We start from the raw sequence: 23,137 nt of genomic DNA on the forward strand, positions 1-23,137 counted from the left end.
TCCACCCGAGGGATGGCACATATGTTGATGAATCGGCCTGCTTGTGAAACACCAGGATGACAGTTTATAGCTGGGTCAGGATGCCAACCCAGGCTAGACAGATTAGAGGCAAGTGCGCGTCCCTCTCGGCGTTTAGGCCATCCTGCCAGCCTGAATGAGAAGCATAGCAATAATTATTTATGTACGACTCACTTTTAAAGCCTTCTAACTTGCGGTCGGAAGCCTCAGAAACCTCAGAAAACTAAGCCTCAGAAAGGTGGCAGCTTTATATGGTTATGTAGTAAGAAAGTTCTGAATGACACAGGATGGTCAACTTTACATGTAAAGTAGTAAAGCACTCCATTGCTAGCTCAGACTCATCATCTATATTCTATTTGGACATTAGGACACCCCTCCCCTCCCCTGGGAGACCCAATAATCCGAATTCGAAAAATACATAAACAAAACGGAGGTTGGTGCAGGGAGGTTGGCTCCAGTGCCATGGGCCTTAAACTTCCTGATAACATTGCGTACGGTGGACACAGGAACATCAAGGTCTCTGGAGATGAACTTGTAGCCTTGAGATTGTCCATGCTTGGCTACAATCCTGTGTCTGACCTCATCAGACAATTCTCTGGTTTTCTTTTTTCTCCATGCTCATTGTGGTACACACAGTGACACAAAACAGCAGAATAACTCCTTTTTCGATTCAAACTGGTTAAATGAGTGATTTTTATATTGCAGGCACCTGCAACTCACCTCAGGTGAGTTCAATTCCAAAGTAAAGGAGAATCACCTGCTTGAAATCTAATTATTTCTGTCAACTTCTAAAAGGTGCCAATAATATTGTCCAGGCCATTTTAGGATTTCTGTGTGGAATAAGCTAACATTTCGTAGTTTTTTCAGCTTTTTTTGTTTTGTTCCACTGCAAACCAATACATATGTGGATACCAAAAGATTTTTTAATTTCAACAATTTTCTGGAAGAAATGGTGCATTATTTGAAAAAAGTGCAAGGGTGCAAATATTTGTGGCCACAACTGTACCTGTGCATTAATACCTCTTGAGATAATTTAGAATTGTGACAATGGAAAACAAAATCGAAAGCACAGAATCCAAAGGTATTCTCCATGCTTGGCATGAGATGGAAGAATTCCCCAAATAGGATACTTGAAGATACTTGCAAATCTGCAGACGCATCCACAAACTACACGATATCAATTAATCTCCACTTTTACTTCCTTCATCCGTGTCTCCATGCCTCCCACTCCCATATTCCTCAAGGTCATCCTCTCACTCCAGTAGATTGCACTCACACTGTATGTTCCTTGCAGCCTTGCTCGAGTCCTCCCGGAGACCACTTGCCTTTCTTGCAAGTTGTGCACAGATCATCCGCCACCACTGAGTGCAAGAGAATGCAATTTGAGTCAAGCAAAACTGACCGCATTGTTAATATCCAGCTATGTGAGGCTGGGTGAAAGACAGAGCAAAATAGAGAAGGTGGCTGTGCAATGGCGAAGTGTTTTGATTACCAAGTGCGTATCCTTTACGACATCCACACAAGGCGTCAGAGGTGCGGGTACACGGAGACATTACAATCTTTGATAATTCTGTCAATGAAAGAAACATTTGGTTTTAACAAAACACACAGCACGAGTAATATTATGAAGAAAATGAAAACAACTTTACAACTTGGCTGTTTGTTCCTATAGTTCACGAACAAATATTCACCAATCAAATAAGAAGGCTCATTGTGCATAAAACAGTGAATTCAGAGAAACACATAAAAAATAATACCTGGATCACAGAGCGTGCACCTCCGACACGATCCCCTTTTGTTGTCCCGCAACGTGTATGTCCCAGTTGGACAATTTTCACATTTGCACTTTTCAGGGTTTTGCATGTACATGCCTAGAATAGAAGGATCACCAAAGGATTATGTAACCAGGTCAGGCCATAAATGCAGATACAGATTTGGTGCATTACATGGTATGCTATAGTTGTAACTAGTATCATACGACATAACATTGATCAAGGTATGCTAACCACCGGAAAGCGAGGAGAAGCCGACGTTTTGGGCATTAACCTTCATTGGGGAAAGAGAGCTCCAATAAAGCTCTTTTTCCCAGACAAACCCAGGCCGGACATCACCAAAAAAGATTACTTTCCTAAAATCGCCAAAAAAACATTACTTTGAAAAACTTATTAAAACCTGGAACTTGCCGTTCAATAAACGATCAAATAACTGCTCATTTTCAATTAAAATGTGTTCTCTCTGGGTTTTGGGAGGATGTCAACAAAGGAGAAGCACAAAAAGTTTGATGACTTTTTCAGGAGGAAGTAACGAGTCAAGAGAGACACAACAGTGAGGGTGGTGTCGGGAGGAAAAGGGAAGTAAAAAGATTTGGGTTGGTGTAAATTAGGGTGGTTGAATAAAGAAACAGGGAAGTTGAAAAGGAAATGCACTGCTCCAAACAAGGAACGGCTGTGGCTGGGCATACAGTAGGTTTTAAAGCACAGAGCAGTTGTTTTTTTTTTTCTAATTGACAAACCACCATGATGGAAGGGATAGATAAATGCATTTATTTAGGTTTAAATGTTTTATCATCAATCTAATCATAATCATCGATGTGCCATACTCTTGACAGAGCTTCACTGCTGCTGAAGCAGTCTCTTGCCAAGGGTTATGCTGGGTGGTTTGCCGTTCCTTCCCAGGAGTTAGGGCAGGAATTTGGAAATTGTTCAAGTTGCCCACAAATATCTCACATACTCTTCACAAAATATCTTCAGGGTGGGATCTTCAACGCCCACCAAGGACCAGAGCTGGCAGATGGGTCATCCAGCTTAACATCCCTCTGAGGGACGGACAGCACACATATTGATGGATTGTCATGCAAGTGAAATACCAGGATGAGAGTTTATAGCTGGGTCGGGATTCAAACAACGTTTAGACATCTCAGAGGTGAGTGTGCACACCTCTTGACTCTCCTAGTAGCTAAACATTGCAATCATATTTACTTTATGTGCTCTTCTGATATTCATACTGAAAAACAAGGAACTACCATGGAGGCATCATTCCCCGTGAGGTCTGAAACACCAACACATACTTGTAAGCAAGTTGCAAACTTGTCCCAAAGGTTTGCCCACAATTTTCAAAAATCGCATTCACACAACTGAATTGCATCAACCTTACCTTGAACTTTACGTTTAATAACATTTTGAACATGAAGAAACAAACATAAAATGTCATAGCCCCCATGGTTTTAGTAATTTTGCTGTATGGAGTTTAAGGCCGCCAGTTGGCCATCTTTGGTCGGCTTACAAAAGAACAACATCTGCATATGTACACTCTCACGTGTTATTGTTATGAATTATGGGGTAGTGATATATAGATTCAGGTAGATCTGCATAGGTAGGTGCTCCGATGATCGTGGGTAGAAAGAACCACTTTGATGTACATAAGTCAGGGACCTGTTTAGCCGAATGTCGGGTAAGTGTACCTCCATGGTCATACAAGGATGACACTTGTGCTAATTATCGTAGGGATTATGTTAATTCCCCAGTTCGTAAAACCTGGTAATCATCCTGTTGTCCCTTATGGCACTGCACATAGACACTAGTGAGAATGGCCGGAGTACACTAATTAAATACCCCCCACAATAAAACCACCGAACAAGTCAGTTCGACATCACCAGGTACATCACCAGCTTGTATCGCAACATCAAGCAAGCAGGCAAAAGATACGCCCAGAGGGGCAGCGATTGGACGAGACACCACCAATAGGGAGACGAGGCAGCATGAAGCCCGCCAATTGGTTGAGGGAGGAGCAAGAAGCGACTCGCTATTGGGCGGGAGTTGACAAATGGGAAGGACGGAGAAAGGAAGGACTCGTGATTGGCCAGGGGCGGGGCAAGAAGCTTCCCCCGGGTTGGTGGAAGAAGGGCCGAGAAGGAAACATAGGACTGATTAGCGAAGACCACGGAGGACATCAGAGGCGAGCAAGAAGCGGTGCGCCGATTGGAGGAGAAGCACTGGTGACGTCACGAGCTGACGTTAAAAGCACCTGAGGACGGACATTTTCTCTCTCCTTGCGCTGGACTCTTCTTCTTGCACTCCGCCTTGCCCACTGACCCTGGACCCTTGCTTATTGCCCTTCCTTGCCTCTCGCTCACCCCTGGCCATCGACACCCTTGCTGACACCGGCATAGTCTCCTCGTTCCCCTGTTCGACTGACGCGAGGAGAGAGCTGCAGTTTACCAGGCAGAAACGATGCGTGGACGAATGCTCAGACTTGCACGCTCAAAGCCTGTTTTGCCGCCAACGACCGGGCGGTTCCCGCCAACACCAGAGCCGCGTCCGGACTGCGCGCTTGAGTTTGACGATCCCTGACGAGACTCCGAGCTGGTTGAGCTAAGTGCAATAAATCACACACCATTCCTTTCCACGTTATTTTGTCCCTGTGTCTGTGTTTAAGTCTGGTGTGAGGGATCCCAATTTAGGAGTTTAGTTTATCGCATTTTCTTTGTCCCAGCATTCCGTTTTAATAAATCCTTTGTTATTTTCCCTGTACATTTTAAACCCCGTCTTTGGTCTGAGTTATTTCCACAGGTTTGAAGACTGCCCGGCGGGATCATACAGGTAAGTTCTTCAGCTTCCTCTTCTTCTTTCTTTCCTCCCGCGCAGATATCGTACAATCCGCTATTGAATGGAACGCCTTTGGAGTTAAAGCTGGCGTTGGCTATCCGTGATTTCGCCGGTATTAACCAAGGAGGAGTCACGCGACATTATCTCTGTGTCAAGTATGAACAAAATTGGACCATGCATGTTCAATAAATGGTTGGGGACACTTAAGTAACAAAATAGCTGCCAGTCAGCCATGTTGTATCCGATTTCGAAAGAAAATGACGTGCATCGGCAAGCCATCATTCATAATCTGTGTACCAAGTTTGAACAAGATCGATAAATGCATGTCCGAGAAATGGTTGAGGAAGTGTTTAACATCGGGGGTTTTTTTTGTTTTTTTTTACAACTAAAATGGCCGCAAGTCGGCCATCCTTGATCGCATCGCAAAGCAATACGATACAATACCATCCAAAACCTTGATCTTTTCTATCCCCGTAAATACACAACAAATCCACCTTTTTCAAATTCCGTTTTCTTGTAAGTCCTAGTAGTATCAATTTGTTTTATACTGTGTATCCCGCCCCAGTCCTCTGCCTTCTGCCTTCCACAGATCTCCCGATGTCCGTTCTCTACTATTGTTGTGCTTTCCTCTCTCTCTCTCTCCCCCACTCTCGTCTCCTGCTCCATTTATTATATGTTTCATGTGTATTTCCGTTTATGCGTTTGTGTTTTTTGTGTCAACTCTTACATGAGCCTCAACTTTGGAAACAATAAATAAATAAATAAATGTATATGTATACCATCGTGTGTTGTCTTTGTGCCAAGTATGAACAAAATGGGTCCATACATCTCTGAGATATGGTTGCGCACGCACACATGCACGAATGGACGGACGAGACCCATTCAATCCATAAGCCCCCATTTTTGTCAGATATTGCTAAAACACTCAGAATTAGAGTATTGCAAAGCTGTCAATAAGACCTTTGTTTGATAAATAACATTTCATAAAAACATTTCATAAACCTCTGTACATTTAAACTTTATATGATGTTAATTTAATCAAAATGAAAATAAGAAAAGGCAAACTCAGCCCTCAGACAAACAAAACCCTGGTGTTGGGCTAGCGGCTAGGGTGCCGGTTTAGGATCCTAGGATCCTGGGTTTGAATCCCGGTCGATCGCTGAATTAACGCCAGGGGGGTTGACTCAGCCTGTCATCCTTCCGAGGTCGGCTAATTGAGTACCAGTTCACTGGTAATTCCCTGTTTGTCGTTAAAGGCGGCAAAAATGGTTGGCGTCAGGAAGGGCATCCGGCCGTAAAACATTGCTTCAAAAAGGGGACCGAAAAACAACAACAACCACGGTTCCCGAAAAAGGCCAACCCCCGCTTTGCGGGGAAAAATGGCCTCTAAAGGTGGTTATTTTTTTATATATAAACTCAAAGGATTAATATTATTTTGTTTGCAACTTATGGCTGCTGGTTGCATCGTTGTGCCGCTGATGCATTGCCCCGTTTCCAGTAACCTGGTACTCATTTTGACAACCTCGGAAGGATGACATGCTGAGTCAACTCACCTGGTGTTATTTAATGGAAGGGCAGGGTTCAAACTCAAGACCCAAAGATCTTAAGCCAGCCACCTTAACCATTAAGCCAACACGAGACACCGGGGAGATTAAAGAGGAAGGAAGGACTAAAGGGCAAGGAAGTTTGAAGAAGATAGGAAAGGGGGACAGAAAAGGGTACAGAAGTGTTGGGGTGAGGGTAAAGGGTTAAACATGCCACCATTTCTGAATACCGAATAGGCACTATGCCGCCGATGGCTGACAAAATGATGACAGTCTGTTTCCTTTGCTTTGCAGATTGGTAAGCAACGGCTTACAAGCACAGTACGACTACGGTATCACAGATGCGGTATGCGGATGCGGTATCATAGATGCGGTATGCGGATGCGGTATGCGGATGCGGTATGCGGATGCGGTATGCGGCATGCAGTATGCAGATGGTATGCGGTATCGTGTACAAAGAGAATCAATAAAAGGTTCACATTTCCCAAGAAAAGGCTAAAGACGATGCATGATGGAGAATGTCCAGGACATTCTTCAAGCCTCGATCTTGTATACAAAAAAATAAAACTCCCTCACCTCTTCCTTTTATGGATCGTACTTGTAAATATGCAATTAATTATTTGAATAGCCATAGGTCGGAGCATGCTGGTCTACTTCTAGTTATATTAATTTGGATTGGGTAGGACTCACTAATTCTGTACAAGTGATATGGTCAATTTAATTTGGTATCAACTGTGGAATGCAGCTTGATATATTGTGTATATATATATATACAGTCACGTGAAAAAGTAAGTACACCCCATGTAAAGTTTTGACTTTTTCAACATATTTCAACATACAGCTATTTGATCTTCATTTCAACAATATTGATAGATAAAGGTGATATAATATAACAAATATCATGAAACATTTACATTTTGTAGAGCATTGTATAATTTAAAAATAAACATAAATGCAAATTTCGCATGTGGAAAAAGTAAGTACACCGTTGGCTCTAATAGGTGGTATTGCCCCCTTTGGCAGAAACAACCTCAAGTAGGCGTTTCTTATAACTGTCTACCAGTCTCTGACATCGACTGGGAGAAATTTTTGTCCACTCCTCCATGCAGAATTCTTTCAGCTGTGCGATGTTTGAGGGGTTTCTTGCATGTACAACTCGTTTCAAATCCCCCCACAACATCTCGATGGGATTTAGATCCGGGCTTTGACTTTTCCATTCCAGAATCCTCCATTTCTTTCTTTTCAGCCATTCCTTGGTGGATTTACTGGTATGTTTAGGGTCGTTGTCATGTTGCAAGGTTCACCTTCGGTTGAGCTTCAACTTTCCGACAGATGGCCTCACATTATCCTCAAGCACCCTCTGGTACAATGAAGAATTCATAGTGGGTTCCATGATGGTGAGCTGCCCAGGCCCTGATGCAGCAAAGCTGCCCCAAACCATAATATTTCCACCACCATACTTTACAGTTGGTATCAGGTTCTTGTGGTCAAATGCTGTCTTTGGTTTTCGCCAAACACGTCTTCTGGTACTGTGGCCAAATAGCTCTACCTTTAACTCATCTGTCCAGAGCACATTGTTCCAGAAGTGCTGGTCTTTGCCGAGGTGTTCATTGGCAAACTTTAGTCTTGCCCTGATGTTCTTTCTGGACAGCAAAGGTTTCCTCCTGGCACACCTCCCATGTAGATCAAATTTGTGCAGCCTCTTTCTAATGGTAGACTCGTGCACTTTGACATCAACAGTAGCAAGAGCTACCTGTAGGTCCCGTGATGACATTGTGGAGTTCTTAGAGACTTCTTTCAGCATCTTTTTTTTTTTGTATACTGAATCGAGGCTCGTGAAAGAGCTAACATTTACTTCACAAACAAATCAACCAGACAAACAAAATATATAAAAAGAGGGAGCGGAAGACAAGATGGGGAGAGAAGGGGAAGCACACAAACACAACATTTGAGAGCAGGGAGATGTGTAGAAGGGAGAGGGCTTGGGGGGAGGAGGCGTGGGAAGGGGGGGGGGGGGGAGGGAGAAGTATAAAACACAAGGACACCAAGGACTTCCAGGACAGAAGTTGGTATTTCAAAAAAGTGGAATTGGGGTGAAATTAGCGGGGGTAGAAAAGATCAAGGTTTTGGATGGGGGAAGATAAGAGATGGTGGTGAACAGCTGTTTTAAAGACCTGGAGGGTGGAGTGGGATTGAAGAGAGTGAGGGAGTTTGTTCCAGATGTGGGAGAAAAGAGGAATGAAGGAGTGAAGGTGAGCAGAGAGTCTTGATTTTGGCAGTTTAACCATAAGAGGGTTGCAGGCAGATCTTGTGCGACCTGTAGGAATATTTGCGGGACAGAGCCCAGAGAGAGCTGGGGGGGGCAAGGCCAGAGAGGAGTCGGTAGAAGACGGAAAGACCACCAACCTGCCTGCGGTGAGTGAGTGAGAGGCCCTTGGAGTTAGCTTCATCGTTAGCTTCATCTTGCGGTCTGCTCTCGGGCTGCACTTGCTGGGGTGTCCTGGCCTGAACAAATTGGCAGTTGTTTGGCATCTTCTCCACTTGTGGATGATCTTCCGGACAGTCGAATGATTGATTTCAAATTGTTTGGAGATCTTTTTAAATCCCTTCCCAGACTCGTAGGCATCTATAACCTTCTTTCTGAAGGCCTCAGAGAGCTCTTTTGATCTAGGCATGATGATGCCGCACACTTCAACAACAAAGAGCAAACCAAACGAAATGTCTGATTTTTAAATAAGACAGGTTCCTCCTGTCTAATGAAGATGCTCTCTAACGATGTTCTCATCATTTGCACCTGAGCTGGTGCACCTGATTCTAATTTTAGGTATTTGTAGTAGTGATAAATGTAGAGGTGTACTTACTTTTTCCACATGCAAAATTTGCATTTATGTTTATTTAAATGATACAATGGACTACAAAATGTAAATGTTTCATGATATTTGTTATATTGTATCACCTTTATCCAACAATATTGTTGAAATGAAGATCAAATAGCTGTATGTTGAAATATGTTGAAAAAGTCAAAACTTTACGTGGGGTGTACTTACTTTTTCACGTGACTGTATATTTAAACCCTTTATCACCTCCGCCACGAAGGTTATGTTTTCACCCCAATTTGTTTGTGAACAGGATATTTCAAAAAGTAATGGACAGATTCAGACGAAACTTGGTTGACAGGTTGGGTGTGTGATGAGGATGAATTGATTAGATTTTGGTGAAGATCCTGATCCAAATATGATAATTGTTTAGGTGATTCTTCACCAACGAGAGCTGGGTTCAAAGATGATAAATAGCACGATACCTCAAACAGTTGCGGAAGAGTTATGACAAATCTAGGTGGATGAGTTGGTTAGGTGACAAGACCAATCAGTGGGATACATAACATAGGTTCCTTTTTGATGTTCAGCCTGGCGGAGGTATGCACCGTTGTAGTTGAGAATTGTTTTCCCTTTTTCACATTTTCACTTCCAGAAAACCTTTCTGAAGAAATACCAATGCCTGTTTTTGTTTCCTTACACAGAACTGCAGTAAGTGCAGTATTCCACACCTACATCCCATTCGAGGTATTCAATGCCGTTTATAGCTTGCCCAGTTTTCAAAACACTTCACCTGGTAACACCATCGTGAGGGTTTGGAAGATTATAACATTAGCAAATGGCCCACATCGATAAACACCCAAAAGGAGAGGTCAGTAAAACCAATTTTGGTTTCCATGTTTTGAAACTTGTTTTGAAACTTGCAAGCTAGTCCAGCTTGCTTTGCGGCGATTGTGCACACAACATTTTCTTTTCTCGATTAGAAAAAGGGGAATGGCACACATTGATGAATGATCCTCCTCATGGCGTCAAGGGCACAAGGCTGCCGAGGCAGTTTCATTGGCTAGGGGGCACAATCATGGATGGGTCGGGTCGTCACTCCGCCACGGGATACTCGACTGGCTCATATTTTCCCAGCAAGCTGGTACTTATATTGTCAACATCGGAAGAATGACAGGCAAAATGCATCCGCCATGGTGGGACACAGTGACACAGTGCCGGAAGCAATTTATAAATAGAAGGCTCATTGTGGGGTCTTTAACCATCCATCAACTAATGACGACAGACGGGACATCCAGCGTAACGTCCATCCGAGGAAGAATACACACAACGATGCCGCGCTCTGTCTGCGAAACACCCATCTGACAGTTTATATAATGGAGCCGGGATTCAAACTCAGGCTGGACAGCTTAGAGGCGAGTATGCACACCTTGAACCTGTCCTACCAAAACAATGTGTATATATATATATACACATATACATATATGTATGTATGTAATTAGTAAGTAAAAATATTTTCTTATCAATTAACCCTTTCAGTACGGACGACGTCCAGTGCCGCAACCCACGAAAAAGTTTTGTGTGCGGATGACGTTACTACACGTCATCGACTATACCTATAAATAGATCGTCAGTACGTGGTTGCATTCCCGTACCAAAATGCCAAATTAATCCAGTTTTATCAAATTTATCGAGGTTCGAGAATTTTTTTTTAATTTGTTTAGGTTGCTGGGGATTCCGGGATTATCAAAAAAAAAAATCCCATACTCAAAGGGTTAATAATGAGAAATTAAAAGTTGCCATTTCTTGGAGGGTTCTGAGCATTTTGTTTCAGAGAACCTTAAGAATACAAATCATAATTGATTGGCTGCATGCCCAACTACACATTTTATGATGAGTCAAATTATATAGAACTGAAAGCATCACGTTTTGGATTGGCATATTTAACAAATTACTCAAAAGCACTCTGCATAAAGAGAGTGTGAGTCAAATAGTTTACACACCCTGCTCCACCAAACATCAAACTATTCCATCATGGGTGAGTATCCTGATGTCATAGAAACACGAATCATGTTTTTGACTCCCAATCTCCTTTCTGGGGAAGACCCTTTTATTCCCCCCAATACTGAATACGGCTGTGGAACCTGTACATGCATTCCATGAAAGACAGAGCAATTCTGACATGATGTAAAGATTCACAAAGGACATCTAAATTTGGCCTGAAATGTTAAGGTCATGGTTTTGGTGAGCCTGCTCATGCAGTGTACCACACAGCACACCAAAGGTAATTAGGATGATGCATGCAGTCACTTTTCCGACGTAATCCCACATGGAGGGCGCAAGTGATGTTTTGACGTTATTTATAAAGTTCAATATGAAGCCCACTTGGAAATACCGAGTGTGATTGTGGTTTTGCCTGAGTAGCGTGTGGGTACTCATATTGTTGGCTCATTGGTCCTTTAAGGGGAAAATTGGGTAATGTGAGGTGATGATAGGAGCCATACTGTTTGTGACGTACATGTGATTCATCATGCAGCAACATGGGTACAAAAATGTCGTCTTTCATTTTAACGAAACAGTCAAGTACATATTTTAAAATAGACAAGGAGAAAATATTACTTCATCCTCCAAAACAGTTTTAAATCATTGTTAGTAACCAGTACAAGACAAGCTACTATTAATATGCATCTTGTCATGATTATTAAATTGGACGATACCTTCTTTGTATTTATTAAGTATTGCACCTTGAAGTATCACATGATGCACCATACACATTTTATACCAAGCCGAGGGAGCGCAATTACAATGGAGTTGTCGAGTGTAGGTTTGATCCATCGTCACAACTACAAACTGTCTGATTGGTGTTTCACAGACAGGGAGGGGAGGGCATTGCATCAATGAGTGCACTGGCCCTTGGTCGGACGTTGATCTGGGTGTTCTGTCTGCTAGCATTAAGTGATAGATGTTAAAGATCCCACGATACAGAATCCTGACCGATAATTACATATTTCTACCCAAATCAGTTCCAGTCGAACACCAGGCCTGGCCGGCCGAGAATAGAATTGGGCCAAAATTTTGCCCCCAAAAATTTGGGATTAATCGTGCCCATTGAAATATGTCATAATAGTAGTAGTAGTAGTAGTAGTAGTAGTAGTAGTAGTAGTAGTAGTAGTCCTAGTAGTAGTAGTCGTAGTCCTAGTAGTAGTAGTATTCCTAGTAGTAGTAGTAGTAGTTCTAGTATTAGTAGTAGTAGTAGTAGTTCTAATAGTAGTAGTAGTAGTAGTTCTAGTAGTAGTAGTAGTAGTATTCCTAGTAGTAGTAGTAGTCCTAGTAGTAGTAGTAGTAGTAGTCCTAGTAGTAGTAGTATTCCTAGTAGTAGTAGTAGTAGTTCTAGTATTAGTAGTAGTAGTAGTTCTAATAGTAGTAGTAGTAGTAGTTCTAGTAGTAGTAGTATTAGTAGTAGTAGTAGTAGTAGTAGTAGTAGTAGTCCTAGTAGTAGTAGTAGTAGTAGTTCTAGTAGTAGTAGTATTCCTAGTAGTAATCGTAGTAGTGACTTTGCCTCAATGCCAAACAATGTAATTAGAGAAAACACTAAATCCAACAAACAACAATGGGAATCCATTCCGAAAACGTACCTTTCAAACATACTTCACAATTTTCATCAGTCTGTAAATAAAAGAAAATAAAAACAAATAAGAAAAACCAAAATTGTTTTCTTCATATACAGCAAACGACTTCATATTAAGGTGGTTGGGATTATCCATTGTTCAGAAAGACCCAGCTAGGCAACCAACAATTTGTGGTTAGAAAATCCATTCTGCCAAATTGAAACAAAGAACAAAGAGCAGAATCAGCCTCAGGCAGCTCTTGATTGTTTGCTTCAAACTGGTGGAGTAGAGCTTAGTCCAAATATATCAACATATAGTAATACAGTATGCCAAAATGGATCAATAAATAAATAAATAAGCAAGTAACGTTGACTTATGAACAACACTGGTTGTGGGCGGTGTGGATAACAAAGTTTCCATACTTTTTAACAGTCGGCTGAATCACAGGAATACCGGTTTTCTTTCTAATAAACCTCCTATAACCGACATACCAGACCACCTACACAAGCTCGAGTTCATTACACTTTTACATAGCATCCAATAAGGAAAATAACAGGTCAAAATAAAAAGGGACAAATTACAAGAATTTATTCAAGGCCAAAGGAATTTCTGTAATTAAAATTTAATATGCCATACAATTTTTTTCAGAACACCCACAACTAGTGGAGCTGCCTGGTATGAGAGTGGTTAAAGCTTTGGAAAAATAGTTTTATAAACGACAAATTTTGGTCTGCGGTGATGGGAAAATGAATTTTCTGAACCCACTTGTTATGAAGAAGGACTTACACCCAAAATGTCACTTCACCTTCTTTCCCACAGCGGTTATGCCACCTCTCAACATTTGGTTGAGAAAACTCATTGTGGTTGAGGCTTTGTTCCATTGCGTCATTGGTGTGCTGTCATTCAATCAAAATTCCCAAGTTGAATTCACCTCCCCATCCTGCAGTCTAGGCTTTATATTGTCTGGGGCAATGGTGTTTATTCCCATACAGACACATCACCACCTTCTTATCTATTTATTGGCATCTATTAAAAAAACGGTCAACAACAATGTAAGTCACCCATAATGAGGAATGAGGCACGATTCACATTCGAACTAATGACGATTTCCTTGGAGCTTTTATGGCAAATCTCTCTTCAAGAGGAACGAAAAGGATGTTCCTGGTTTACAAGAATTCCTGGTTGTATTTGCAAACAATTATGGCTGTTTATAAACTCTGTCAGTTCCTCGAGGTTTCATGTACATGACTAAATATCATTTTCGTTTTCTCATCAGCAATTAACAGTACAAGCTTATACTCGTATATATATATACATATATTACACACACATAAATACATACATATTCTTGGGCAGAATTCCAGGGGCATAGAAAAGGCCCCTTTATATTGTATGTGCCATGTGGCAAACTATGGAAAAGAAGAGGCATTCCAAAAATGTGTGTGCATGCTGGACTACCCTTGTGTTCTTAGGAGGAACCAAGTAATGGTTGAGAAAAGTTCATATAAAGGGGCACCCTACATATACATTATACAAGTTAAAATACATTTACTTCTTCATGTGAATGCATGAATCAAAATATACACACATATATGAACAGATGCTTGGTATTACAGAACTTTAAAATACAAGAAAACAAACGAGACATAATAAGAACAAGCATTCTGAGTATTGCGCTGCAATACATGTCCCCTACCGGCAGTCTGTCATCCGGAAAACTGTTGGGGCAGCCTGCACGTATTGCACTGTGTGAATTATATAATTACCAACTCACGGTCTGAGGTAACTCGGCTAAAAATTATCCGATTTGCACCAAATAAAGTTCATGAATGGTTGCACAGACCCCTACTTCTCACTAAAAGGGGAAAAAGAATGTAAATCGGAGTTAAAATAAGCCTGCAAGATTGCTCCATGGAGCAGCCTGCACGTACTCAACTATGTGTGAATTATATAATTACCAACTCACGGTCTGAGGTAACTCGGCTAAAAATTATCCAATTTGCACCAAATAAAGCTTATGAATGGTTGCACAGACCCCTACTTCTCACTAAAAGTGGAAACAGAATGTAAATTGGAGTTAAAACAAGGAATATTAACAGCTTTGACTTACCGCACTCCAAATTATAGTCCGGGAAACTGTTGGGGAAATTACCAAAGTTCAAAGTGCCATAACTTTGTCAAAAATGATCGAAACGTCATGAAGTTCGAACTTGATCTGTAACTTATCATGAGGAAGCCATGTACCAAGTTTGAAATCATTAGCATTAAGAGTTTAGAAAAAAAGTCCGGAAAGCTGTTCTTTGCGTGACGGACAGACTGACAGACGGAGGGACGGAGTGCAAACCTATAGTCCCCTCCGGTGTACATCGGTAGGGGACTAATAACCGATTTGGATGGCTCCGATTGGCTGGAGCGGAGTTGAGAGCGATGACTTACCATTTGCACCAATACCTTGGAGGGAGGGGGAATGGGTTTCCCCCCAAAGCTGAGGACTCCACATTTGCAGACATACCATGGACAGCGGTCAGGGAAATACCTTTAATCTTTCCATGTTGAAAGAGAATGAGAGAATGTACAAATTCCTTTAAAAGACACAATATAGGGTCCATGAAATGGATGAAGGTTGCTTCTAACATACGTAGATGTAACGTACTGCGACCTCAGCTCAATATTGTTACGGACGCGGTTAAGATGTTATTATGGGCCGAGCGGATGGTCCACCGCGACCGTTACAGGATCCACGATTGGCCCGACTCCCCCAACGTTGACCAGATCGCACCACAGATATTCAATCGGGAAACCTCTAAAGTGACCGAAAGAGAAGGAAGAGAGAAGAAGACAGAGTACGGAGGAATAACAGGATTTATTATACACACAAGCAAAAAGAAGGAGCGATCAAAGTTATTTACAAGCAATGGATGGAAGAAGCAGTCACACAGTGAATCGTTAGCTTATACTAGTCAATTTACTTAACCCCAGGACAACGATTAGGACAGACGACGTTCACACTTACACGGGGGATATTGCAGGCAGGTATGGCTTGAGGATGGATGGTTGTTTTGGGAGGCAATGGAGGGTCCAGCGTGGATTGCTGCCTGGCGCGTCCTTTTCGTGGCCTGCGGCCCCTTAGCTGCCCGCTTAGCTGCAGCGCAGCTGGTCGCACGATGGCTCGCACACACCTGCTCGTTCAGGCGTCTTCCTTCTCCCCAGCAACAACGAGCGACAGCAAGCAAGAGGACGGGGTCAGAGCAAGAGGACCGGGTCAGAGCAAGAGCACGGGGTCAGAGCAAGAGCAAGAGGAGCAAGAGGGTGGAGTGCGTCCCGCGGCGACTTATATTTGTTTCCTCACCGCACCTTCCCGCACTTTCTCGGGGGTTCCCGCTCCGCCCTCTCTTAGCCAAACCCCTTGTTCTGGGTTGGATGAGCGGGGCCGACTTACTCCTCCCCCCTATGACGAGGGGGGCGACCCGTCTTCTCTAGCCACTCCCTTTGTTCGTAATGGCCGCAAATGGCGAAAACCGGTCAGCAGCTGCAGGTACTGCGCCGTCACGTTGCACAACAGTTCAGTACTGCAATAAACGTTTGCTGTGAAAGCTCAAGTGGGGGAATCCCTGGCACTTGAGCTGCCATGGATCATCGGAGGGGCCTACGCTTTATTTCGTTTGATGCAATGCAGAGTCAATCTAGTGGGAAACACATATTTAGCCTACATAGAATAAGGAAATAAACTATTTAAAAAGATATATCGTGGCCTGTGTGTAAGTTTCATGGAATTAACTAGGAGGACGGCTGCGACCATTATTTACATTACGAGGGTGTTACACACAACAAAACCATACTTTTCACATTCGTTACACTTTCTCCAAAATTGTTACACTTCTCAAAACCGTTACACTTCTCAAATTCGTTACAATATCTTCAACATATCTGCATTGTACTGGTCTTCTCAGCCAGGGTTGGTATCTAAGTGCCGTGCAATGGCAGAAGAACAAGAAGAAATGGTAGACGGTCCTTGAACGTTCTTGCATGCTCGTACCGGTTGTGTCCTCACTCCAAAGTTCTTTCCTCGAATCGCGATGGGGACATGCTGTTTGATACGACCAGCCAACCTTTGGGTTGTACAGCCCACATACTGAGCTTCACATTGACACTTAAACTCATATACAACATTGCTGATTTGTGAGGTGGGCAGAACATCCTTGTTGACTGATGTGAGCAGACGGCACTAGATGAAGATTATTTGAGGTTGCACAGCCAGGTACACGTTTGATTTGTTCTTCAAACCTTCGTGATGATTGTCCTTTCCATGGCATCCTGATATATACCGGACATATGTCAGGACCGATCTTGTGTTCCTGTGTCGTGTTTAGAAAGTTATGCACACATCTCTAGATTATATACTCTGGATAACCATTGTCACCGAGTATATTCATGATTTTGTCCATTTCAGCGGGTGGATTATAAGGTGAGCAAATCCCCAGAGCTCTGTTCACAAGGACGTTGATAAAGGCAATTTTGTATCTCCTAGAGCTGGAGGAATCCCAGCGAGTATACTGCCCAGTGAAGGTAGGCTTCCGGTACATGGACGTAGTGAAACCACGTGCAGATCTTTCGACCAACACGTCCAAAAATGGGAAAGTGTTGATTCCAGCTCCATGGTGAACTTCAGCGCTGGATGGAGTGTGTTGAGCTTTGTGAAGAATGCGTCACATGCCATCTGACATGCCATCTGAGACTCAAACAAAGCAAAAATGTCATCAACACACCGATAGTATAGGATGGGAGCATCCACACCTTGTCGACCAGTAATTTTCTGCATTTTGTGATAGCCCACAAAGATATTAGCAAGAACTGAGCCTAATGGAGAACCCATGGAGACACCATCAGTTTGGACAAACATAATGTTGTTGAAACTAATTTCCACTTGCCTCGTTTCTGTGTTCATCAACTCCACAAAGACTTGTTCTGAGATCTGTGGATGTTCCAGATCAATGTGATATAGCAGATGTGCACATATATCAATAGTCTCCCTCAATGGGACATTCGTGAACAAACTTTGTATATCAAAGGAGGCGATTATGTTGTCCACACTTGTCGGTGTTGTAGCACAAATTGCTTCTGCAAATGTGAAAGAATATTTGATTACACAATATGAAAGTGACTCAAACACTGGTTGCATGCAGTATCTCTCCCAACCACCTGGCCAGTTCATATTGTGCCGAACCAACCATGGACAAGATCGGTCTTAGTGGGACATTCTCCTTGTGCGCACTGCGCAAGTCGTACATTCTTGGACGTTGGGCTCCAACATGTTTGATTATGTTGTGGAACTCCTTGGATAGTTCCTCATGCTTATGGAGCTGTAATAGCTGTTTGGTATTCTGACTTTTCAACCATGACGTACTTACTTTATAGGCGATACTGTATTATCTTATGTTGACTTGGTTTGGTGCTATGTGCACAACAAAGGAAACAAGGAAGTGATACTGTAGATACCCCGCCTTTTGGTTGGTATGAAGAATAGATCTTGAACGGTTTTTGATGGTTGACATGGCAACATAATTCAGCCAATCACAGCCATGATCTAATCACGTTTAGAAAAGGTCATGAGGAATACATATCCGCAACATGAAAGCTAAATATTCGCAAAGTTTCTTTTAAAAATCACGAACATGTATGAGATGGTTGCCATGGCAACAGAATTCAGCCAATCACACTTGTGATCTAATCAGGTTAAGATAATATTATGAGGAATAGATATCTGCAATATGAAAGCTAAATAATAATAAATAAAAAAACACCTTTGGAGGCCATTTTTCCCTGCAGAGCAGGGGTTGGCATTTTTTGGGCACCGTGGTCGCCTCTTTTGGGCACCGTGGTCGCCTCTTTTGGGTACCGTGGTCGCCTTTTTTGGGCACCGTGGTCGCCTTTTTTGGGCACCGTGGTCGCCTTTTTTGGGCACCGTGGTCGCCTTTTTTGGGCACCGTGGTCGCCTTTTTTGGGCACCGTGGTCGCCTTTTTTGGGCACCGTGGTCGCCTTTTTGGGCCACCGTGGTCGCCTTTTTTGGGCACCGTGGTCGCCTTTTTTGGGCACCGTGGTCGCCTTTTTTGGGCACAGTGGTCGCCTTTTTTGGGCACCATGGTCCCATTTTTGAAGCAATGTTTTGCAGCCGAATGCCCTTCCTGCCGCCAACCCTGTTAGTCACCTCTTGCGACACACAGGGAATTACCAGTGAACTGGTCCTCAATTTGCCGACCTCGGAAGGATGACAGGCTGAGTCAACCCCCCTGGCGTTAATTCAGCAATCGACTAGGATTCGAGCCCAGGATCCGAAGATCCCAAGCCAGCACCCTAACCCTAACAACACCAGGCTGACTGGTGTCACATCTCTCTGTGTGACTGATGATTTCATATGGAATATGAAAGCTAAATGTTCAACGATTTTAGAAATATCACGTACACAGAAGTACACGGACAGATGATCCGTTGGAGCTCATTTTAACGTCCCCTCCGACTTGTTGGATGGGCGGGGGACAAATAACGAATTACCTACCCAGTATTGGTTCCAATAGGGCGGCCCTTTCCATTTTTGTCATGAACACAGGTACCATGAAATCACGAAGTGTGTTCGCGATGAACACAAAATATTGTTCATTTTGTCCTTGCCAATATTTCAGTCCTACGATAAATCAGTCAAGTTAAATATTTACATTTTGTTCTAGATAATTGCAAATAAAAGGAATGACTAATCGATGGAATTGGCGGAGTGGCCAAGAACACTCTTGTGTTGAAGTCACAGCTGTACAAAGAACTCTGGCACTCAGTTTTGTGGTGAAGTTTCCCATGAAATCGAAGATGCCAGCTAACAGTGCATCATCTGCTGCGAGACGGCTGGTGAACAAAAATGTTAAACAAGCTGAAATTAATCAACAGATCTATCAACAAAGTTTGATGATATGTGCCCCTCACAAGAAAGTTCGTTGGAGCGGTGCAAAGGAATTGAAAATGGATGCAAATCAGTAACAGACGATGAATAAGAGTTGTGACTCCCTCAAACATGACTCATGTTGAATTATGTAGTCGATTCCTGAGCAATCGCTGCATGTGACCAGGAGACGAAACGACATTGTTGCTGCAATTGTGGAAGTGGTGTCATTAATTTGCATGTCTAAATCCAGAAAATTAGCAGCAGATGGCTCAAGGAAACTGCTATTTGATCACTAGGCAAGTGGGATGAGCAGTGCTTTCTTATTCTTCTTCCTCCTTAACCACCACTATTATTTCAACGCTCTTGTGGGGTCTGTCCGTCAGGCGGTTTGTCCGTCTCCGTCTATTTTCTCCCTCGCCCTGTTGGCGTTTTCCCCTTTCTCCTGCTCTTCCCTTTGTTATGTTGTGTCCTGATTTGTTTTGTGCCATAGCTCGTCCACGAGCCTAGACTAAAATGCCGAATAAAAAGATTTCAAACAAGTGCATTGCCGTTTTTAATTGGTATTCTTAATATTTTGAAATAACTTGTCACAAATGTCTGTTGTTTTTTTTTACATATCTTCTGTTTGAAGCATGCCATGTTTGTTTGTTTAATTCTGCATTTTCTTATGCCACTCTTTAACTCTTATCGATTTATATATTTTATATCTTGTAAGCAATCTTTGATTGTAAATTATGAATATGTATGCATGTGTAATTCAGCCATTAGCTGCCAGACATACTTTTAATAAACCAATTTTTGATTGATTGATTGATTGACACCATGTCTTATTGATTGAGATTCATCGATGTTTGTTTCTTCCCCACCACTTCCAAACTCTGGAACTCTTTTACCTTCTCATGTCTTTCCAAAAAGCAGATTTTTTACTTCCTCAAAAACTCTTGGGCTATCTCTTTCTTCACATTTGTATCAATGCAGCTCTTTTATTTAGACATGACCTCTATGAGGACTATATAGTCCATGACCGGAGCCTTCGACATTAGAAAAAAAAAAAGGTTTAAAATTTTTTTAAATTAGAAAATTTCCCCCCATTCAAACAATTCCCCAACACTTACAGCATTTTCCCGGAACGTATCCCCCACAGATGTTGGGATCCGAATGTATAACAAGAATATTTTGAACACCCCACAGATATTATAGAATATACGAGTAGATGTGTGATAGATTTAGATATATGATAGTACATGATAGATATAGAATATAGATGTACGATATATTTAGATATATGATTGATATACGATTGATATAGAATATAGATGTATCATGTATGATAGCTTTAGAAATATGATAGATAGATGGAATGATAGATTTAGATATATGACAGATATGGAATATAGATGCATGACAGATTTAGTTATATGATATATATGGAATATAGATGCATGATGTATGATAGATTTAGATATATGATAGATATGGAATATACATGCATGATAGATTTAGATATATTATAGATATAGAATATAGATAGATGTATGATAGATATAGAATATAGATGTATGATGTATGATAGATTTAGATATGTGATAGATATAGAATATAGATGTATGATAGATTTAGATACATGATAGATATGGAATATAGATGCATGATAGATTTAGATATATTATAGATATAGAATATAGATAGATGTATGATAGATATAGATATGATAGGTTTAGATATGTGATAGATATAGAATATAGATGCATGATAGATTTAGATATATTATAGATATAGAATATAGATGCATGATAGATTTAGATATATTATAGATATAGAATATAGATGCATGATAGATTTAGATATATTATAGATATAGAATATAGATAGATGTATGATAGATATAGATATATGATAGGTTTAGATATATTATAGATATAGAATATAGATGCATGATAGATTTAGATATATTATAGATATAGAATATAGATAGATGTATGATAGATATAGATATATGATAGGTTTAGATATATTATAGATATAGAATATAGACGCATGATATATTTAGATATATTATAGATATAGAATATAGATGCATGATAGATTTAGATATATTATAGATATAGAATATAGATAGATGTATGATAGATATAGATATATGATAGGTTTAGATATATTATAGATATAGAATATAGACGCATGATAGATTTAGATATATTATAGATATAGAATATAGATGCATGATAGATTTAGATATATTATAGATATAGAATATAGATAGATGTATGATAGATATAGATATATGATAGGTTTAGATATATTATAGATATAGAATATAGATAGATGTATGATAGATATAGATATATGATAGGTTTAGATATGTGATAGATATAGAATATAGATGCATGATAGATTTAGATATTGTTACATATTTAGGTGAATGTATGTAAATTACCATTCAGGTTGCTTATCCGTGTGTATTATATTAAGGGTTGTTGTGATGGGAGGGTCAGGAGCCCTTCGGAACCAGTGGCCGGAAACGGAAGTGGCCGGAAACGGAAGAAGAAAAGACACGAGGAGAGAAAAGGACGGTGCTGCTTCTTCCTCGCCCCGCGACGACGAGAAGGTGGAATCGACCTTACGCTGCGCGGAAAACGCGCCGTTGCGAAACGTCTGGCGAGAGGAGTTACCTGGGCGGTAAATACCTTTGGACACGTCCAGTCACTGTGAGTTCGTGCACGAAACCAAGCGTCCGGGACAGTTTGCCCCGTCTACAAAGACGCGTACGGGTCCGCACGTTGGGCCGCTCGCGTCGGAAGCCGCGCTGGGTTTTGCCCCGTCTACAAAGACGCGTACTGGTCCGCACGTTGGGCCTCGCTCGCGTCGGAAGCCGCGCGGGGTTTTTGCCCATCTACAAGGACGCGTAAGAGTCGCACTTGGGGCCTCGCGCACGTTGGACGCCGCGCTGGGTTTGCCCCGTGGCTTGGCAAGGAGGTGCGCTGCAGCCGCGGCCCCAGTCCGAGACGGCACGTTTAGAGCACGTCCGCCCGGGGCTCGTTCAACCGCCCGTGTGCGGAGAGGAGAGACATTGACCACGGAGGGAGTCAGGAGTGGGGCTCACGTGAGGAATGTATAAGATTAAGATGGCCATCTTAGAGTTTGTGTAGATGAGTTCACATGGTTGTAATATTGATTGTGCCTGGTTGTGTATTGTTGATTGCTCGGGGAAAATCTCCGTGGTTGTGTCTTTGAAAGTGTTTGGTATCCTTACCATTGGAAATATATACTTGCACATCAGTTGTCGCCTGGGTGAAATTCCTATGGATTGCGTGGCGAATGCGCCTATATAATACTATTTGCTGGCGAAGGTCCTCTCACGGTCCGGGGGTCACCGAGACCTGGTATGCACTGAGGGGACCACGTAACAGAATTGGGGGCTCGTCCAAATTACGATTTGCGGTTTCGCAATTGGGTCTACGTCCGGGATCTAAAAGTGTATAAAATAATAAAATAATAATATTTTTGGTAATTAAAATTTATTAATTAATTATTAATTGGTAATATTTTTTTTTGAGAAATTGGGGAAAGTCTTGGGGTGAAGGTTAACAGGTGTTAACGATAGGCACCATGGCGTTT

General features: G+C 41.8%; 1 protein-coding gene across 1 annotated transcript in view; it reads right to left on the reverse strand.

Annotated features, from left to right (window-relative positions):
• Positions 1–23,137, reverse strand: part of LOC137431505 (uncharacterized) — a 43,535-nt gene that overhangs the window by 15,388 nt on the left and 5,010 nt on the right. The window contains exons 2-5 of the mRNA XM_068122879.2: positions 12,618–12,648; positions 1,776–1,889; positions 1,511–1,588; positions 1,295–1,379 (exon numbers count right to left, since the gene is read on the reverse strand). Of these exons, the coding sequence (XP_067978980.2) occupies positions 1,295–1,379; positions 1,511–1,588; positions 1,776–1,889; positions 12,618–12,648 (308 nt within the window). The remainder of the gene's footprint in view (positions 1–1,294; positions 1,380–1,510; positions 1,589–1,775; positions 1,890–12,617; positions 12,649–23,137) is intronic.

This window comes from Myxine glutinosa, chromosome 7 (assembly GCF_964187855.1).
Source record: "Myxine glutinosa chromosome 7, kmMyxGlut1.1, whole genome shotgun sequence".
Classification (NCBI taxonomy): Eukaryota; Metazoa; Chordata; class Myxini; order Myxiniformes; family Myxinidae; genus Myxine; species Myxine glutinosa.